This window comes from Leptidea sinapis, chromosome 23 (genome assembly GCF_905404315.1).
Source record: "Leptidea sinapis chromosome 23, ilLepSina1.1, whole genome shotgun sequence".
NCBI lineage: Eukaryota > Metazoa > Arthropoda > Insecta > Lepidoptera > Pieridae > Leptidea > Leptidea sinapis.
This window is the reverse complement of record NC_066287.1, coordinates 10,782,265-10,799,292: the sequence shown is the minus strand read 5'-3', so window position 1 is coordinate 10,799,292 and position 17,028 is coordinate 10,782,265. Positions and strand designations below refer to the sequence as shown.

The 17,028-nt window shown below is 34.3% G+C and overlaps 2 protein-coding genes across 2 annotated transcripts in view; one reads left to right on the top strand and one right to left on the bottom strand.

Annotated features, from left to right (window-relative positions):
- The window catches only part of LOC126971225 (extracellular sulfatase SULF-1 homolog), a 124,242-nt gene extending 115,680 nt beyond the window's left edge, over positions 1-8,562 (top strand). Inside the window, exons 6-12 of the mRNA XM_050817403.1 lie at positions 1,481-1,619; positions 2,931-3,118; positions 4,124-4,288; positions 6,292-6,475; positions 6,567-6,705; positions 6,879-7,021; positions 7,102-8,562. Of these exons, the coding sequence (XP_050673360.1) occupies positions 1,481-1,619; positions 2,931-3,118; positions 4,124-4,288; positions 6,292-6,475; positions 6,567-6,705; positions 6,879-7,021; positions 7,102-8,562 (2,419 nt within the window). The remainder of the gene's footprint in view (positions 1-1,480; positions 1,620-2,930; positions 3,119-4,123; positions 4,289-6,291; positions 6,476-6,566; positions 6,706-6,878; positions 7,022-7,101) is intronic.
- Positions 8,563-14,994: 6,432 nt separating this feature from the next.
- On the bottom strand, positions 14,995-17,028 carry LOC126971241 (MRN complex-interacting protein). Its single transcript, XM_050817438.1, has 2 exons — positions 16,863-17,028; positions 14,995-15,980 (listed from the first exon to the last, which is right to left on the bottom strand). Exons 1-2 carry the CDS (start codon positions 16,911-16,913, stop codon positions 15,039-15,041), a joined length of 993 nt encoding a protein of 330 aa, XP_050673395.1. The 5' UTR covers positions 16,914-17,028; the 3' UTR covers positions 14,995-15,038.

The window sequence follows — 17,028 nt, the reverse complement described above, 5'->3', positions numbered from 1 at the left end:
AGTAGGTAATTAGTGAAATATGTGTTACTATTTACTCTGTGATATTACTTCTTATTGCTTTGCACAAAGTGGTTATGAAGCTACCGGTTATTTTTAAGACACTTAGAAGCAGTACGTTTTGTATTGTTCGTTGGTTCATCTAGTCACTAGATACTAGTGCTTGGTCTACAGGATATGGTCAGATTTAGACCATAAACGTAACGTTAACATTTTGTCTCTTAGAAATCTCTAAAGAAAACAGAAACATCTGCAACAATTATCCTATGGCAACACTGAGGACATCTATGTAATACTTCTTAAACTGCTAACACAATTTAAATTTGTAACAGAATGAATGTGCAGCTAGATAGATTGGTATTACTTTATCTATGCCATCTCTTAGATCATACAGATTCATGACGAATATCATTATTAGATACATATTACAAACAGCGTTCGGAAAGCCCCATAAAATCTTCTCGTCCAAAATACCAAGGTGTCTGAAGACGAAGGTTTTTAACCAGTGCGTCTTGCCAGAGATGACATACGGAACGCTATGCTCGGAGTTTCCCTACGAGATCGAATCAATAATGAGGAGATCCGTAAGTGATCCAAAGTTGCCGACATAGCCCAGATAATTGTGAAACTGTAGTGGCAGTGGGCAGGGCACATACCTGGATGGACAGATGGCCGTTGGGGCAGTCCTCGAATGGTAAACACGTACCGGAAGACGCAGTGTAGGATGGCCCCCCATAGTATGGACCAACGATCAAGATCGCCGGAATAGGTTGAATGAAGGCAGCGCAGTACCGATTGTCATGGCGATCTTTGGGGGAGGCAGTCTAGAAGTGGACGTCTTCCGGCGGAAATTTAGGGATAGAATGGATATTAAAAACCTTAGCTTGATTATTAAATTCTAGGGTGTAATTAATGTCTCACAAAAATGTTGTATAATCGTGTTATAAAATTTTTCGTGTGTGATTTTAGGAAGCGCACATATATAGGTATACATTAATGTTATTTGATCCAAATAGTCAGATATGGTACTAAAGGGCTCGTTTGATAGTATAACATTTAATGTTCACTGCTATTCTATTCTTCCAACTGTGGCTCCTTTTGAAGATAAACCACAATTTAGCCAATGTCACGATATAGTAGACCACCAAGCTTGGAGTATTTGTTTCAAATTTTAACGGTAGTGATCGGTGCTAAGATTGAACACAAAGTTTGTGAAAAATTTACCACATATTATTATTAACTGTGCTATAAACACGTCATGCGTGTTTGAAAAGTCAAAACGCATATATAACTTGATCTATGCAGCACAGCTGCAAGGGCAGGCAGTGAAGTAGTAAATCAATAATAAACACAGAACTTTATTTTTCTTCCTAATCAGTGTGAAAATTAAATAATTTTCTTCTAATATTCAGAATGATTAACCAGGTCTCCTACATAATATGAGCATAATTTAATAATTCTTATATTTTATCTCTTTTTTCAGTACGCCTACGTACGACTTCGCACCGAATCCAGACAAACAATGGATACTTCGGGTTACGGATAAAATGAAACCAATCCACCGACAATTCACCGACCTTCTAATGACCAAGCGGCTGCAAACACTGCAGAGTGTTGACATGGTAAATATTTCTAAGTATTCATTGGCAGATGGCGTCACAGTCTACGTCGTCGTATTACATAATTCTTTGATTGATATGCCTGTGGTTTTCAAGTAATTTTCTTCCACATCCTTAACAAACTATGAAACAAAATTTCTTTTTGTGTTTCTACGTATCTTTAAGAAGAGTGACTTTCGTCATAAAGGTTAGTAATGCTTCTCTGTTTTGTCCCTGGTGTTGCTTTCTAGCTTTCGCTACGGTGGTCATTTCATATTAAGTTATGCAAGTTTGGAATTGATGTCAACTTATATAGAAATATTCACAGAAAAACCAATCTTGAAAATACCATTATAGTCCATAGTCAACATCAATTGAAGAGACAAAACCAAAAAAGCCATGGATTCCGACTAAAGGATTGCCATTGAGTATTGAAATCGGGCGTAAATCACGGTTTGTATAATCGGCTTTTCACCCCGAGCGTTGGCACTGGGACTCACCTTCTAACATAAGCGTCTTCGTGACGTCAGCGGGCAGTTGTCAGTATGCAAAGGATATTTTTGATTGGTGATTTTTGAAATGTTTGTCTGGTTGTCGTATTTAAGATATCACTATATTATAAAAAGTAATAGGAGGAGTGGGTGAAGATATCTACAAAAGGCGCCGTATCCCTGGTGTCGACACATTTCCGCTGCAACCTTGTGCAGTTACTTACCTTGCGAGTGAGGGCGTTAGGGACTACGCGCACTTATTCAGCTTTTTTCAGCTTTTGTCCATAGAAAACAACAATTTTGTATGGAGACGTGTACGCGTCGATTCAGCTTTCCGCGTCCATTCTGCTTTCGCGGCAAACCAGCATAAAATGAGGATAAAGGTGTTTTTATTATGCGAATGCTATACAGAGCATTCGGCGCTGTTCGCCGTCGAATGCGGCGGAACAGCTCTTTACAGGGATGGTTCGCGACTCCTTGTTGACAAGTTGCGACCTGTATTGTTCCTGCATTGATTTGACGTAATCTTTATGCACGCAAAGATTGAAGAGTGCAGACGTGATTTAAAGTTCCGTACGCAGCTGATAGAAGCAGAGCTGTATAAGTGTGACCAAAATTGTTCAGCGAAACGCGAATGGAGCTGAATAAGTGCGCGTCGTCCCTTACTCTGCCCAATATTAGTCTTTGTGTTATTTTTAATTTATTCTTAGAAGCAAATTAATATCAAGCTTAATTATTTAAATGTTAGTTTGTTTGTGAATTTTCAGTAGGTGGAATTAAAATTCTTCATCTTATTTCCTAAAATATAATAAAACAGATATATACAAATATGGTTTTTTTTCAGGCAGTAGACAGAGTGTACCAGGAATTAAAAGCCCTAGGAGAGTTGGATAACACTTATCTTGTCTACACCTCTGACCATGGTTACCACTTAGGACAGTTTGGATTGGTGAAAGGCAAGAGTTTTCCTTTTGAATTCGATATCCGAGTGCCCTTCTTGGTGAGAGGGCCTGGAGTGGAACCCGGGACTGTGTAAGATTTATTACCTTTACCTATTTCAAATATTTGTTATTTATGTAAAGTGATAATCTTGACTTCTGGGATTATTTGACGGTTTAAGTTTTTCGGGGCTTTTGAGGATATGATTGAGTTTTCTAACTTTGGAGGGTTATGGTCGTAGTCTTCCATGGGGTTGGAAGATTTTTTTAAATTTTTATTGAAGTTTATTTGTTTGTGGTATCGGTGTGCAGATCCCCTCGATTGATTGCTATGTATTTTTATTTGTCAAGAAGTTCAACATGCTCGGCTTTTTAATTAAGATAATAAGAAATTGAAGGTTATATTATTATAAGCACATATAAGTATGACGTTGTTATTGAATATTAACAAATATGGCTGTATGGGCTCGAACCCTTTGCCTATCCTAATAAATGGAAACGTAAAACAAAAACCATGAACAAATTAACGAATATCAGAAAATTTCAGATAACTTATATATTATTTATTGCAATAGTAGTAATAAATAAACAATACTCTTGGAGATTTTTAAAAAATATTACTGAGCAATTTTAAATATTTTTTAAAACCGTTAAATTATAACGTTTTAAAAAAAAATATTTGATTGACTTTTGTACTGAGCGTTACTTCCGTCAGAAAAAAATTCTGGGTTACCCCTAAGTCGCGCCTAAAGAGGTTTCACTTCAAAAACTGATAAACTAAATGTTTTTTGATCAACTATCATCATTTTTAAAGCTTTTGTTTATTGTATTGAATTATTTTGACGACCGATATAGCCGAATGGTTAGTGACCCTGACTAAGTCAGGCTAGAGGTGCCGGGTTCGAATCCATGTAGGTGCAATCATTTATATGATGAATATGGATGTTTGTTTCCGAGTCATGGATGTTAATATGTATTTATGTATGTTTAAGTAAGTATATTGTATTAAATATATCATTCTCTTGTACCCATAGTACAGGCCATGCCTAGTTTACGTCAAGATAATTTGTGTAAAAGTGTGTCAAATTTATTTTTTCAGCGTGGATGACATTGTGCTCAACATAGATTTGGCACCGACGTTCCTCGATATGGGAGGAGTGGACCCTGCGGCTCATATGGATGGTCGCTCGTTACTGCCACTCTTACAGCCAAGAAGAAGACGCGCTGCTGCAGCTCATTGGCCTGACACGTTTCTTGTTGAAAGGTAAGGCCTGATTCATACAGTTATTTAAAAATGACCAAAAAATACTGATTATAACTGAGAACAAAACATTAAGAAATTTCTTTGAAGTCACAATTTTATTCATAAATACCTTCTTCCTCGCCCCGCCCCGCCCTGCTGGAAATTCCCGTCAAAAACGGCCTATCAAAAGTTAAATCATCGTTTTGGTCCAAATATACTAGCCGGTTACATTATCACTGGAGCTGACGTCGATGACGTCACATAGTCGCTTTGGTACGGTGTACAAAACAAGCATGACTAGGATATTATTATTAATACATAAACAACGATTTATGTTTTCAGTATTATAAATTGATGTAAAGATGTTGTGATGTGATGCTGATTATTATTTTTATAATGATGAAGAATTAATGAAATAATTTGGTTTAAGTAAAAAAAGTATTTATTTTTCTGGCAGTAAGTACTAACTATTATAGCGAGACAGAACAACAGAAACTAAAGAACTGTTAACAACAAAAGTCAAAACGTATTAATGAAAATTTGAAATCAGTGATAACTCGAATATATCACGACTTGTAGGTACCTAACGGTATTGAAACTGCAAACCATACATATAGCGCGAGGGGGTGAAAGGCAATCAGGTGGGTGTATCACGTTCCAGGGAGGTCTAGAGATAATGTGGCCGAGAAGTAATTTATTTATTATTACAAGGAAACATAACAAACACATCACAAGAACTGAACAATATAGGAAAGAGATACAAAATATAAATATAGATGCGTCCTAACACATGTTTCACAAATCCTACTAATATTATAAATGTGAAAGTTTGTATGTCTGAATGTATGTATGAACTTCTTTAACGCAAAATCTACTGAATAGATTTTGATGAAACTTTACAATAATATAAATAGCTTACACACCAGAATAACAAATAGGCTATAATTTATAAAACTATAGGGTGAATTATACAAAATATAAAAGAAGTGTGATTGTTACTAATGAATACAACTAGCGCCATCTCTTATCAACTAGCAAGGGAAAGATCAATACAATTTATATGGCAAAACGTTTGCCGGGTCAGCTAGTACAATAATAACAAAAAGACACAGACGCAAACATTCACACAAGTAACTAATTTGATTATGCGCATTGATACAATCGATGTAGACAAATGAAATTAATTAAACTTGGGGCAACGATAACAACGATTTTAATTTTAATTCTAAACTGTGTCTGAACACAGCAGGGGAGCACGAAAATATGTCGATGTCAAGAAAGCAATTATTATAAGATAAGTAATTAATAATATGACTGTTATTTTAAAATTTTCGAAATGTTGAGCAAAACAGGCTGTAGTGAATACTCAATATTTTAAATACTTAAATATTGTTGTTTAAGTTTTTAAATTACGTGTAGGTAGTACATAAAATTAAAACTTCATTTTTTAGGGCAACACTTTGTGCATATAACTACAGGGCAGAATCAAGTATAGATACTTTCGTGAAAACTATTGATATTATCTGTACTTATAACGTTAGCTTATTTATTACGCAGGTTGAATAAAATAGGTCATGCGCCTAAACACATTTTTCACTTCAAAACTGCCAGAAAAATCATTGACTCTACTATGAATCTCCAAATATTGACGGTAGCAGCATATAGAAAGTATTTAAATGTGATAAAATTTATTAAATTTAGGACTTATTAAATTGATAAATGAGTGTGCAATAGCACCGTTGACCACCCATTTGTAGTACTATCCTCTCAACACGGATATCTTGAATTTATCCAGAGCACTTTTTTGCTTTCTATAGAATACCAAAAATATCACGAATAGCATTCTTTCTTTGGGCAGCGTTCTAAACGGCTGCAAAAGCTCTTGATCTTAGGTAATAATTAGGGCGACTCAAACGACGAGAGAAAACTTTAATAATAAGGCATAACGAATTTAAAAGCCCTATTTTTCTTACTGCTTTCGAGAGCCTGGCATGATAAAATATAATTTAGTGTAACGTTTGTAGTTCTGGCCGACGAGAAAGTCAAGCTCATCTGATGGAAGAGCGTCTGCGTGCACAGAAATACAGCCGAGAAATGAACGAAAAGTTTACAACAGCACAACCGAACGAATCCTCATCCGAGAGTGCTGACTTTGATTACGATTCCGAAGATGACTTCTTAGAAATAGATGATGAAGATGAGGATGACGTAAGTATTTAGGTTTATGTTAAAAAAGATGCCTTTTTCCTTAACAATACCTATTTAGAACAAATTGGTAATGTTACTGCAATTTTTATAGGACACAGTTGCAGTAAGTGGATTAAACAGATCCTCTGAACCCTTCATCAGCAATGAAAGTCACAATCCAGTCCTAGAAGCTACTTTAGAGAAAGCCCTAAGCGCGGACGATTCTTCCAATGAGCCAAGTTATCTTTCAGGTAAATTGTGACATGTTAGCTATATCCGTTTCTTGAACTTTAAATAAGTGTGATATAATATTCAATATAATAATAATAATAACTTTATTTTCCAATAATTACAATAAATAATAATAGTATTACAAGTTAATAATAATAAGTCTGTTGATAATTTAATATTTTATTATTAATAGAATCAACTTTAATCAACGGGAAAGCTGCACGACTTGCGGCGGAATGCACTAAATCTGAATTGAGAGCTCCATGTTCTGAAGGTCGAAAATGGAAATGTGTTTTAATAAATGGCCGTTGGAGAAAACATAAATGTAAATATGAGGTATGCAGAAAACAACTAAGTAAATGAAATATTTAATAAATGTAAGTGTGTATTAACTCACAATGAATACTTATTTACAGCCTGATGTAAGCGAATCACAGCCTAAAATGAGCACAAAGAAATGTGCTTGTTTTACACCGAGCGGTTTGGTATACACAAGATTGGAAACAGACGGTAACATAGCCAGAAGACCCGTCAACTCGCAGAAGGAGAATATAACTAGAAGTAAAAGATCTATAAGTAACGATGTTTTTGAACCTAATACGGTAGATAGTATACTAGAAGAAAATCCTAGCATCGGACACTTGAGTTTCAAAAGCGAAACGTTAAATGAAAATGAACAGCGGAATTTCGAAGATAAAATAGATAAACTAATCAAAGAGACTGAAGCATTCTTAGATGCTTATGAACGCACCAAAGATAATTTAGGTCATAAAAGAATAAGGCGCCGTGCTCAACATTGGAACCATAACAAACACAAACAGAAAAATGATCCTAAAGTAAATGATTCTACTCTAGAATGTAAAGTTGAGAAAAACGGATCGGTTAATTGCTCACAAGTTATTTATAATGATTTGAAAGCTTGGCACAATAATAGACTTAGCTTAGAAGACCAGATAAGGCAGTTAAGAACTAAACTGGAGGATCTTAAAGAAATCAAGAGGCATTTAAAGAATAGTAAACCAGCACAAGTTGAAGTGCAAACGATTAATCCATCATATATAATAAATCATGATCACAGTGATCACATTCGTGAACCTAATAACACTGACTCGGTGAGGAAATCTAGAATACATAGATTAAAACCTAAACACAGAAATCCAATTCCCTTGGAAAAGAAATTGAAGCAAACAAATGAATATAGTTTACCGACTCAAAATACCAACGTGAGAGATAATATTTTTGAAATACAGATGAAAAATGACTCGAATTCGGCAACATCTAATATATACACATTTAATGTATTGAATGAAACAGAACTATTTACAAATCGTACAAAAACAATGGAGTATTTACCAAAACCACAAGTTACGACTGTAATAATAAATAGTAATACACATAACGATTTCAACAATGTTCACGAAGGAACACTTCAAAGTATTTCAACAGCATATGATGAAGTGACTACAGAATTTAATAAAATTCTACAGTCTTCTAGTATGAATTACATTCAAACAGAAACGAGCACTGTACGCAGTACTACGAGTTCTTTTATTTCAACGCCAACGACTACTGTTAATTTGGAAACCGAAAGTACTACGTCAAAACTTAAAGATGAAATACAGAATAAGTTGGAGAAAAATGAAACACTTTACGAAAGTCCTTTTATGACTAGAATTAAGCCGGTTACATCGACTGTTTCAAATTTAGGACCAACAAGGTTTGATGCTTCAGAGTACGAGAAACAGAATCCGAATAAGGGAAACTCTAATAATATGAGTCTTTTTGATAAGCCTTCCGACATCTTCCAAAAAAGGCTACATCCTTTGTTTATTGAGAACGAAGATAAACACGTGTGCTATTGTGAAGAAAATCGGTAGGTTAAGTATAAACAAATTAAACATTTCGACGATAGTTTTGTAAAAGAACTGTGGTTTCTTGAATTTTATACTAGAGTAAATACCCGGAATATTTCAATATACCAGGCCATTTCTATTTTTTTTTCCTTGCATTACGTTTGTATTTTCATTGTACTGTTACAATGACGTTCTATACATATAGATAAATCGCGTCATATAAAAACAAAGCCGAAATATGCCATAAATTACACCATAATAAGCTTCTACTAATATATTTATATATTGCCGCATTTACTCGAGTGTTTAAAATATTTTTTGGACAATAAGGAGCAATGTAAAACATTTATTCAGTGCAGATTGCGTATGTTGAATTTAGAACCCGATTTGGTCAGTGACAGTTGACACACGACTAAAGAGAAAAGTGTTCTAACATTGTTTTTACACTTTAGCCGTTCCGCAATAAGACTGCGAATGATATATCCATGTATATGTATAGAACGTCATTGTAGTGTTAATTGGAACATTTTTTTATGAGATAAAGTGACAAGACTATCAAATACTTAAAACTAATGCCTTAAACGAGCAAGTAAAAAAAAGTAAATTATTAATTAAAAACTAGAGTTATTTAGTACACACCGTAAATAAGTGTAAGTTTGTGAGCATTTTATTAGTGATTGTCAAAAATATAATAAATTTAGTTTTAAAAACATGCAGCAGTTTCTGGTAACAGGATCATCCTGCCACCACAAGTAGCGCCCGTTCACGAACATGACTATATCTATATATCCTAATTATTTAACATGACATATCATATAACCTGTTTATTTTATAATGTAGGAAAATAAAAGGCCCTGGCCCCGCAGCTATTGAAGCAGCTCAAAGAGCTAAGGAAGAGAAGAGAAAACTGAAGGAGCAAAGATTGCGAAAAAAACTCAGAAAAGCTAAGAAAAAGGTACTTACAGAGTTATTTAATTCATTACATAGGTACAGCAATATCTGTGACAAGTCTCAAAATGGTGGTTCTCTATCTATTTTAAAAAACAAACAAATTTAACAGATAATGTTTATCTGTTAAATTTTTATGAAAATAAGGAACGAGACAAGCAGGATCGAGCGTTCAGCTGATGGTAATTGATACGCTCTACCCATTACAATGCAGTGCCGCTCAGGATTCTTGAAAAAACCCAAAAATTTTGAGCGGCACTACAATTGCGCTCGTCACCTTGAGAAATAATATGATAAGTCTCATTTGCCCAGTAATTTCACGGCAGAAATAGGCGCCGTTGTAGTACCCATAATCTAGCCGGCTTGATGTACAAAGGAGCCTGATGAGAACTAGTAAAATTGTCTCTAAAGACTTCTTAAATCCAATTATGTAAGCCAGATACTTGAAAAAGTACTACTTATATAAAATGTTTAGTAATATTTTCTCATTACAGGCTGAATTGGAAAGGCTGTGCGAATCGGAACGGATGAATTGTTTTAGACATGATAATGACCATTGGCGAACAGCGCCTCTTTGGACAGCGGGGCCTTTTTGTTTCTGTATGAGCGCTTCCAACAATACCTACAACTGCGTGCGAACTATTAACTCCACGCATAATCTTCTTTACTGTGAATTTGTGACCGGTCTTGTTACCTACTACAATTTGCGTATTGGTAAGCAAGCTAAATTATCCAAATTTATGAGTCTCAAGAGTTAATTCCGCTAAAATTTTTTCGTAAACGAGGCATCCTCAGGAGATGTTGACTCGCCTTACTCTGAAATAAAACGAGAGTGAATTATATCGGCCGAACATCGCCCTTTTATAAGCTCTCGTAACAAGAACTGGCATGCTGTGATTGGTCAGCTGCTGTAACGTTGTGTGTGACCCAGAAGATATACGTAACATTGGTGAAGAGGCCAAATTTGTTGGTTTGTTATCACTTATTTTATTTAGTGAGCTAAATTCGTTTGATACATGTGTAGATGTATGTTTGATATAGTGTTTTCAAGACGATACGACATGGGTTCCTTATAAAAAACCGCATACACCGGCAACGGTTCTGTGATTCTCCTTAAAATCAGGTTACCCGTAAGCTCCTTTGTGTACCTCTTGCTTAAAAAAACATTATATTGCAGATTTTCTTTAAGAACAATACCTTCTTTTTACAGATCCATTTGAAACACAAAACAGAGCGAAATATTTAACGAATTCTGAGAAGGAATACTTCCACAACCAATTGCAACAGTTACTGCATTGTCGTGGACCTTCATGTAGAAGGTTTTCACACTCTAATCATGGTATGTTACAGTTATATATAAATTATATTATATTGATCCTATTACAAATTGCAGAGGAAAAATCATACCCAATAACTAATCAGTTATTCATATCCAAAAGAATTTTTAGTCTTACATCATTTGGCAAAAATCTATAGGACTAGTTTGATGGTAGTACATTAACTTTATCGATTACACTTCATTAATGATTCGCCGCCGACGTTTTCATAACTCCCGCGCGGTGTATGTAGTGAAGGAATCATGTCATATTACCACACATTGGCATCGTCAGACTTTGAAGTGTATCTATGCCTGCCTATTTGACGATACAATGGTGTCATCAAGATGGCGGCCTGTCCCCATCTCAAAGTGAGAGGATTATAACTTAAGTAATTCTAAAAATGGGCAATCTGCACTTACTGGTTATTTCAATACTTCTAGAACTTTAGATATTGGCTATGCAATAATTACACAAACGCCCACACGGAAAGAGAGTCATAGACAATATATTCCTATCCAATACGGGGATCGAACTGGCAATAATTTGTAACGTGTTAAAAATATTATTTTGATTTACTTATAATATGCTTATTATTCTTTTAGGTCAGAACAATGAAGACTCTAACAGAAGATACGGTGATGACAACATGACATTTAGGAGGGAGACATTACCCTATAACGAACGGTATTTTTTTTTTATTATTCTGTACATTAATTTTTTTTCTGAAATCGATGGAAGTTTGAATGTAAGTTCGTCACTAGGCATATGATAAGAAATAATTTATAAGTATTTGTTCGAGCTTTTTTTAAACTTTGACCTACATGGGGATGAGATTAAAGTTCTCAGGGAAATACTATTATAGAGACTGTCCACAATGACAAGGGATATCCGCTGTATCGTAAAAGAGCGCCGCCAGCAGCGGAAAGAGAAGTTTGTATGTGTATTATTATCCCAAAAAACAAAAAAATCTGCCCAAAGTAACTATTTCACGCGGACAAAGTCGCGCGTAAAAGCTAGTCATATATAAATCTACAGAAGCCTGAGAAGAATGAGCATTAAGTTTACCGCGACCGCTCACTAACTGAATTGTTTCCATTGCGAATGCATAGGTAATAGGAGTCTACTGGGTTATAAGATTGATGTATTAACGTCTGTGTGACATCATCAGACAGTCGTCAGTTTGTAGTTGGATCTGACGTCACTAAGGTGTTTTGTGTCTTCATATCTATATAATGGAGACAAAAATACCCTTGATCACGGCCTACGGATTGAGATGGCTTCTAGAATACACATAAAACATCTGCCTGTTATTCCTAGTGCTGGTGAAACTCATGGGCGTCGGTGATCAGTTATCCGTATTGCCCTACTATTATATAAAGGATAGTTATCTAAATGATATAAGTATTTGAAAGAAATACAATGAATATCTCTACTATAATGTCAATATTACATGAAGCCTAATTACCTTGTTTAATTTTTTAAGGGTCTGGAGATGGAATGGTTATAATCGGCGCTTCACGAGAGCAAGAGACATACACCGTCGCAGACACATAATGACCTACTAGTCCAAATTAGATTTTATCAAGCGTACCAACTATTTACATATGCTCATTAAATTATTAATTAACTCTGACTGACGAACTAAATATAGTCCATTTAACACTAAATACATACTTCCCGGTTACATTATCTCTGGACCTAACGTCGATGACGTCACATCGCGCTTTGTTACGGTGTGCAAAACAAGCATCATTAGGGTACTATCTATTATAAACAACGATTATTTTTTATTTGTATTATTGATTGATGTGAAGGTGTTGTGATGATGACTATTATTATAATTATTGAAGTTATACTTCTTTTGGCGCGTTATGAAAAAATGATTAAAGTGAACTTTTAAGATTCGCGCGCAACACAAAGGTAACAGGGTGAAGTTGGTTCCTATAATTTTCTGACGTTTGCGACATTCGTTAATTTGTTTTGGTTTCTTCGTCCATTATTAGGATAGGCTAAGGGTTCAAGCCCGTACAGCCGTATTCGTTTATTTAATAACTAGCTGACCCGGCAAACGTTGCTTTGCCATATAAAGTATAATTCACGCGATAGTTTTATAAGTAATAAAATATTGCCTATATTATAGCCTGTACATCATTGTGTTCTATTGTCAATAGTTGTTGCAGCGCACGCAAAAATAGGTTTTCGATTTTACACCTTGTGTTACAAAATAGCAATTTTATTACGAATCCCTAATTTTGAAAAAAAAACATAGCCTATAGCCTTCGATAAATGGACTACCCAACACTGAAAGAATCATTCAAATCGGACCAGTAGTACCAGAGATTAGCGCGTTCAAACAAACAAACAAACAAACACTGCAGCTTTATATATTAGTATAGATTAATTGTCAAAGCCATCGTTGCAAGAGTTTTACAATATTGTTCTTTCTACAAACGTAGACTGACACGAGGAATAATTTTAAGGATTTTTGCTTTGTTTGGCCAAAGAATTATAACTTGCGTGCGTACATAAGTACACACACACTTTTTTTTATGGAAAATCAGTGAAAGAATCTATAGAAGTATTCACAACAACAGTCAAAACTTTACAATGAAATTTTCAAAAACAAAGCAGCGATGGCACGAAAATATCACATTTAATAGTAATGGAACTGCAAACCGTACTGACGCAACAGGACGAGCGCGAGGGGGTGAAAGGGAAACAGGAGGAGACTTCACGTTCAAGCGTGGTCTAGAGATAATGTTGCCGTATAGTCAATACATTTATTAACCTAGGGCTTCCCGTACAACGCAATCAAAAACTTTCGGATGTGTATTTGGAGCACTTCTTATTCTGTGATTTTTCATATAGTTATTTATAGTATTTACTTAGTCGTAGATATATTGTAATGATTTCATTTAGTGGACGGTCAGCAAAACAAGTTGAATGTGAAAGCAAGCTTATGACGCGATTATTTAGTCGTGTTATAACTCTGATATTGAGAGTTTGTTTTTTCATTTTGTCTTGCTGACTACACTTAAACTTCTCGTATCTAGAACACTGCCGTGGTATTAATAATGTTTAGTATGTAGCAGTATTGTTATTGCTTCGCATTTTCGAATATATATATAGTAGCTGATTAAATATATAAAATGTACCTACTGTTATATTATACGTTTATAAATCGAGTATTAGAATGTTGTGTGTGTGTTTAGTTTGTTTGTGTGAATATAAATGCTTAATTCTTACTTATACTTCACAATGCATCGTTTAACATTATAATATTGTTTTTTTATCAAAGTAATTTATGTAGTTAAAAAAAAACACAGAATGTTAAAGTTATATATTACCACTGCCACCACTTAGAAAAAGTTGAGCCTTAATGAAAGAAGGCTAATTCCACAGGTAGTATCCAGCTGGGGAGGTGTGCGAATGTAGTTTTCATACAATTAATAATATTTGACATTGTAGTTAGTGATGACTTATGGTACACAGACATTGTCACTAACTATGGGCCTGATGAGAAAGTTCATGGTCGCTCAGAGGGACGCTCTATGCTGGGAGATAACATATATATGTCCATAGAATGAAATGATTGCGAAACTAAAGTGGCAGTGGGCAGGGCACATAGCTTGACGGACAGATGGCTGTTGGGGCAGTAAAGTGCTCGAATGGTGGCCACGTATCATAAGAAACAGTGTTGGTAGGCCCCCCACAAGATAGATCAACGATCTGGTCATGATCGCCGGAATACATAGGATGAGGGCACCACAGGACCGATTGTCATGGAGATCTTTGGGGAGGACTTTGTTTCAATGAATAAGCTTCACTCAAGTTCAGATGGTGTAGGTACAGACTAGTGTCAGTCCAATCAGAGGTCATTGTGAACGGACGCGATCTCTGTTCTCAAACTAGTACCGTCACAAGCTATGAAATTGTAGTTTAAAATGATGAATAAACTTCAATATTTAAACAATAAATTATTGTTAGTACTATTTATGTTATAATGGAAATATGCATTTCAATAATACAGTATTTACTTAGTGAAGGAATAGTTAATAAGTGATAATATATGTATTAATATTAAGTTGTTGCCATTTGTTTATCCAGATGCTTGTAGGACAAAATTAAATTAATGTATGGCATCTATATAAACTTCAATATGTAAAATAATTTAAATAATAAATATGTATTTGAACAGAAATAGAATTTTAATTATCAGTTGTCCTCTTCGTATTAGATGTTTAGTATTTCGTCAAGATTATCATCACTGGTAAGTGTAAATAAATTGCTTAAAGTTTTAGTTGAGTGATTTTCAAATTGTTTATTTTCTTTTGGGTGTAGTTTTGGCAGTTTTTCTTCACTAGGATTGTTTGTCGGTAAAACTGCTGGATTCCCTTTCTTTGGACTAACAGTGTCTTTATTGAAATTTCGGTTAATTTGAGACTTTGTCTCACTCTTCTTACTTTCTCTTGTGTCAATAAACTTTGTCCACTTTGACAACTGATCACTTTGGGGATTAATTACCTTATGGTGTTGTTGTCTCTTAAGACAATTATTAATAGAATTTTTATTTAAATCTGAATAATTATTAGAGCATTTTAATTTATTTAATTCTTTAGAGATATAACTAGCAGGTTCACTATATGAATTTTTATGTTTGTTATTACCTTTTAACTCGGTTATTTTAGAACTACCAGGAATGAGATAATTCTCTTTATGAATCTTAAAATCATTGGATTGATTTTTTGTAGTCAAATAACTATTACAGATGTTGTCATTTTCAGTGGATTTAATTTTAGTCGTATTCAATTTCTTCTTTTTGCCTTTTATTGGTACATCTAATACAACTTCTATACCTTCTAAATACATGGGTTCATCCGTAGTAGATTCAACATTTTCATCTATGTATTCAAGCCATTTACTTTTTGTTCCGATTGTTTTATTATTCAAAGTATTGAGAGCATTACTTTTGTTATTACTATTGCAGTTATCACTATCATTGTCACCCGAACTATAATGGTTAATAGCGTCGGCTTGATCTCCCTGAATCATATTTAGTTTTTGTACATGCATTCTACATTCCTTGTTTGTGCCTATTCCATAATGTCTTTTCATAGACTGTTTTTCTTCACATAACTTACAGGTCCACTTATTACTTTTTTTTGTTTGGTGTACCTGCAAGATATTTAATTAAAACATACAGTTTTTTTTTTATAATATTAGGTTTTTCATGGGAGAGGAGAGCAAATAAGCATACATAAGGGTCACCTGATTATATATGATCATTGCAGTCAATACTCTTTTGTAAAATCAGAAGATGATCAGAAGCGTCAACCATAACATATAAATTTGAAAACCAAAACCACATATATTAATGTGTTTTCAAACTTCAAACCCACATGTGTGATTCAAGTTTTCAAACCCACATACATGATTCATGTTTTCAAAACCACATACATGATTCAAGTTTTCAAACCCACATACATGATAGAAGGATTGCACAAACCATATCTAGTGCGACACAAACACTACTACTTTAAAATTACCAAAAACTGGTTTCATCCCCTGCATCAAATTTGCCCAATAAACAGCTGCGTCTCTTAATCCATTGAAGAGTCACCTCATTATTGGACGGAACTCATATGAACCAGGGACGAGATAGACATAGTCAGTCATTAAGAGTAGAGTAGCAATGCAACTGGAGAAAATGGACATCTTTTTTAAATAAAGCAGCAAATATAGGGGTTTGTTCAATTAAAATTAATACTCAAAGATACCCATCCGTAGCATATAGCGAACTAAACAAGATACCATCACAATAACACACACCATGCTATATATATATATACGTATAAACGTAGGTATGTTTAAAGTTTAAACTTATAACACAAAGTAAAATATTCCATATTTAGTTTAATTAGATGTTAGCCTCTAACACGGTAAAATGATATGATGTGTAAAAATTTTCGATGATATGAAAAAATATTGATTTTATTTTATTCATTATATTTTAAATAAATAAGGTGTCTCAACAGAAAGCAATGGTAAGGAACATACTTGAAATACTAAGCATTTGTAGCATCGTAGAACTTGGAACACTTGAGGCATTTTACATTGAGAATCTCTTATTAAAGTTTAATATTATTATGTTTTTCAGTATTGTGACTAAGAATGTGTGATAGTGATATTATGTTAGTAAATAAAATTTTGTGACTTTGCGTAT

Bases quoted from the DNA above. Each gene is read 5' to 3' on its own strand.
- LOC126971241 (XM_050817438.1), bottom strand. From the start codon at position 16,913: ATGCCTCAAGTGTTCCAAGTTCTACGATGCTACAAATGCTTAGTATTT. The intron at 15,981-16,862 runs GTATGTTCCTTA...AATATCTTGCAG, and splicing joins ACAAATGCTTAGTATTTCAA to GTACACCAAACAAAAAAAAG.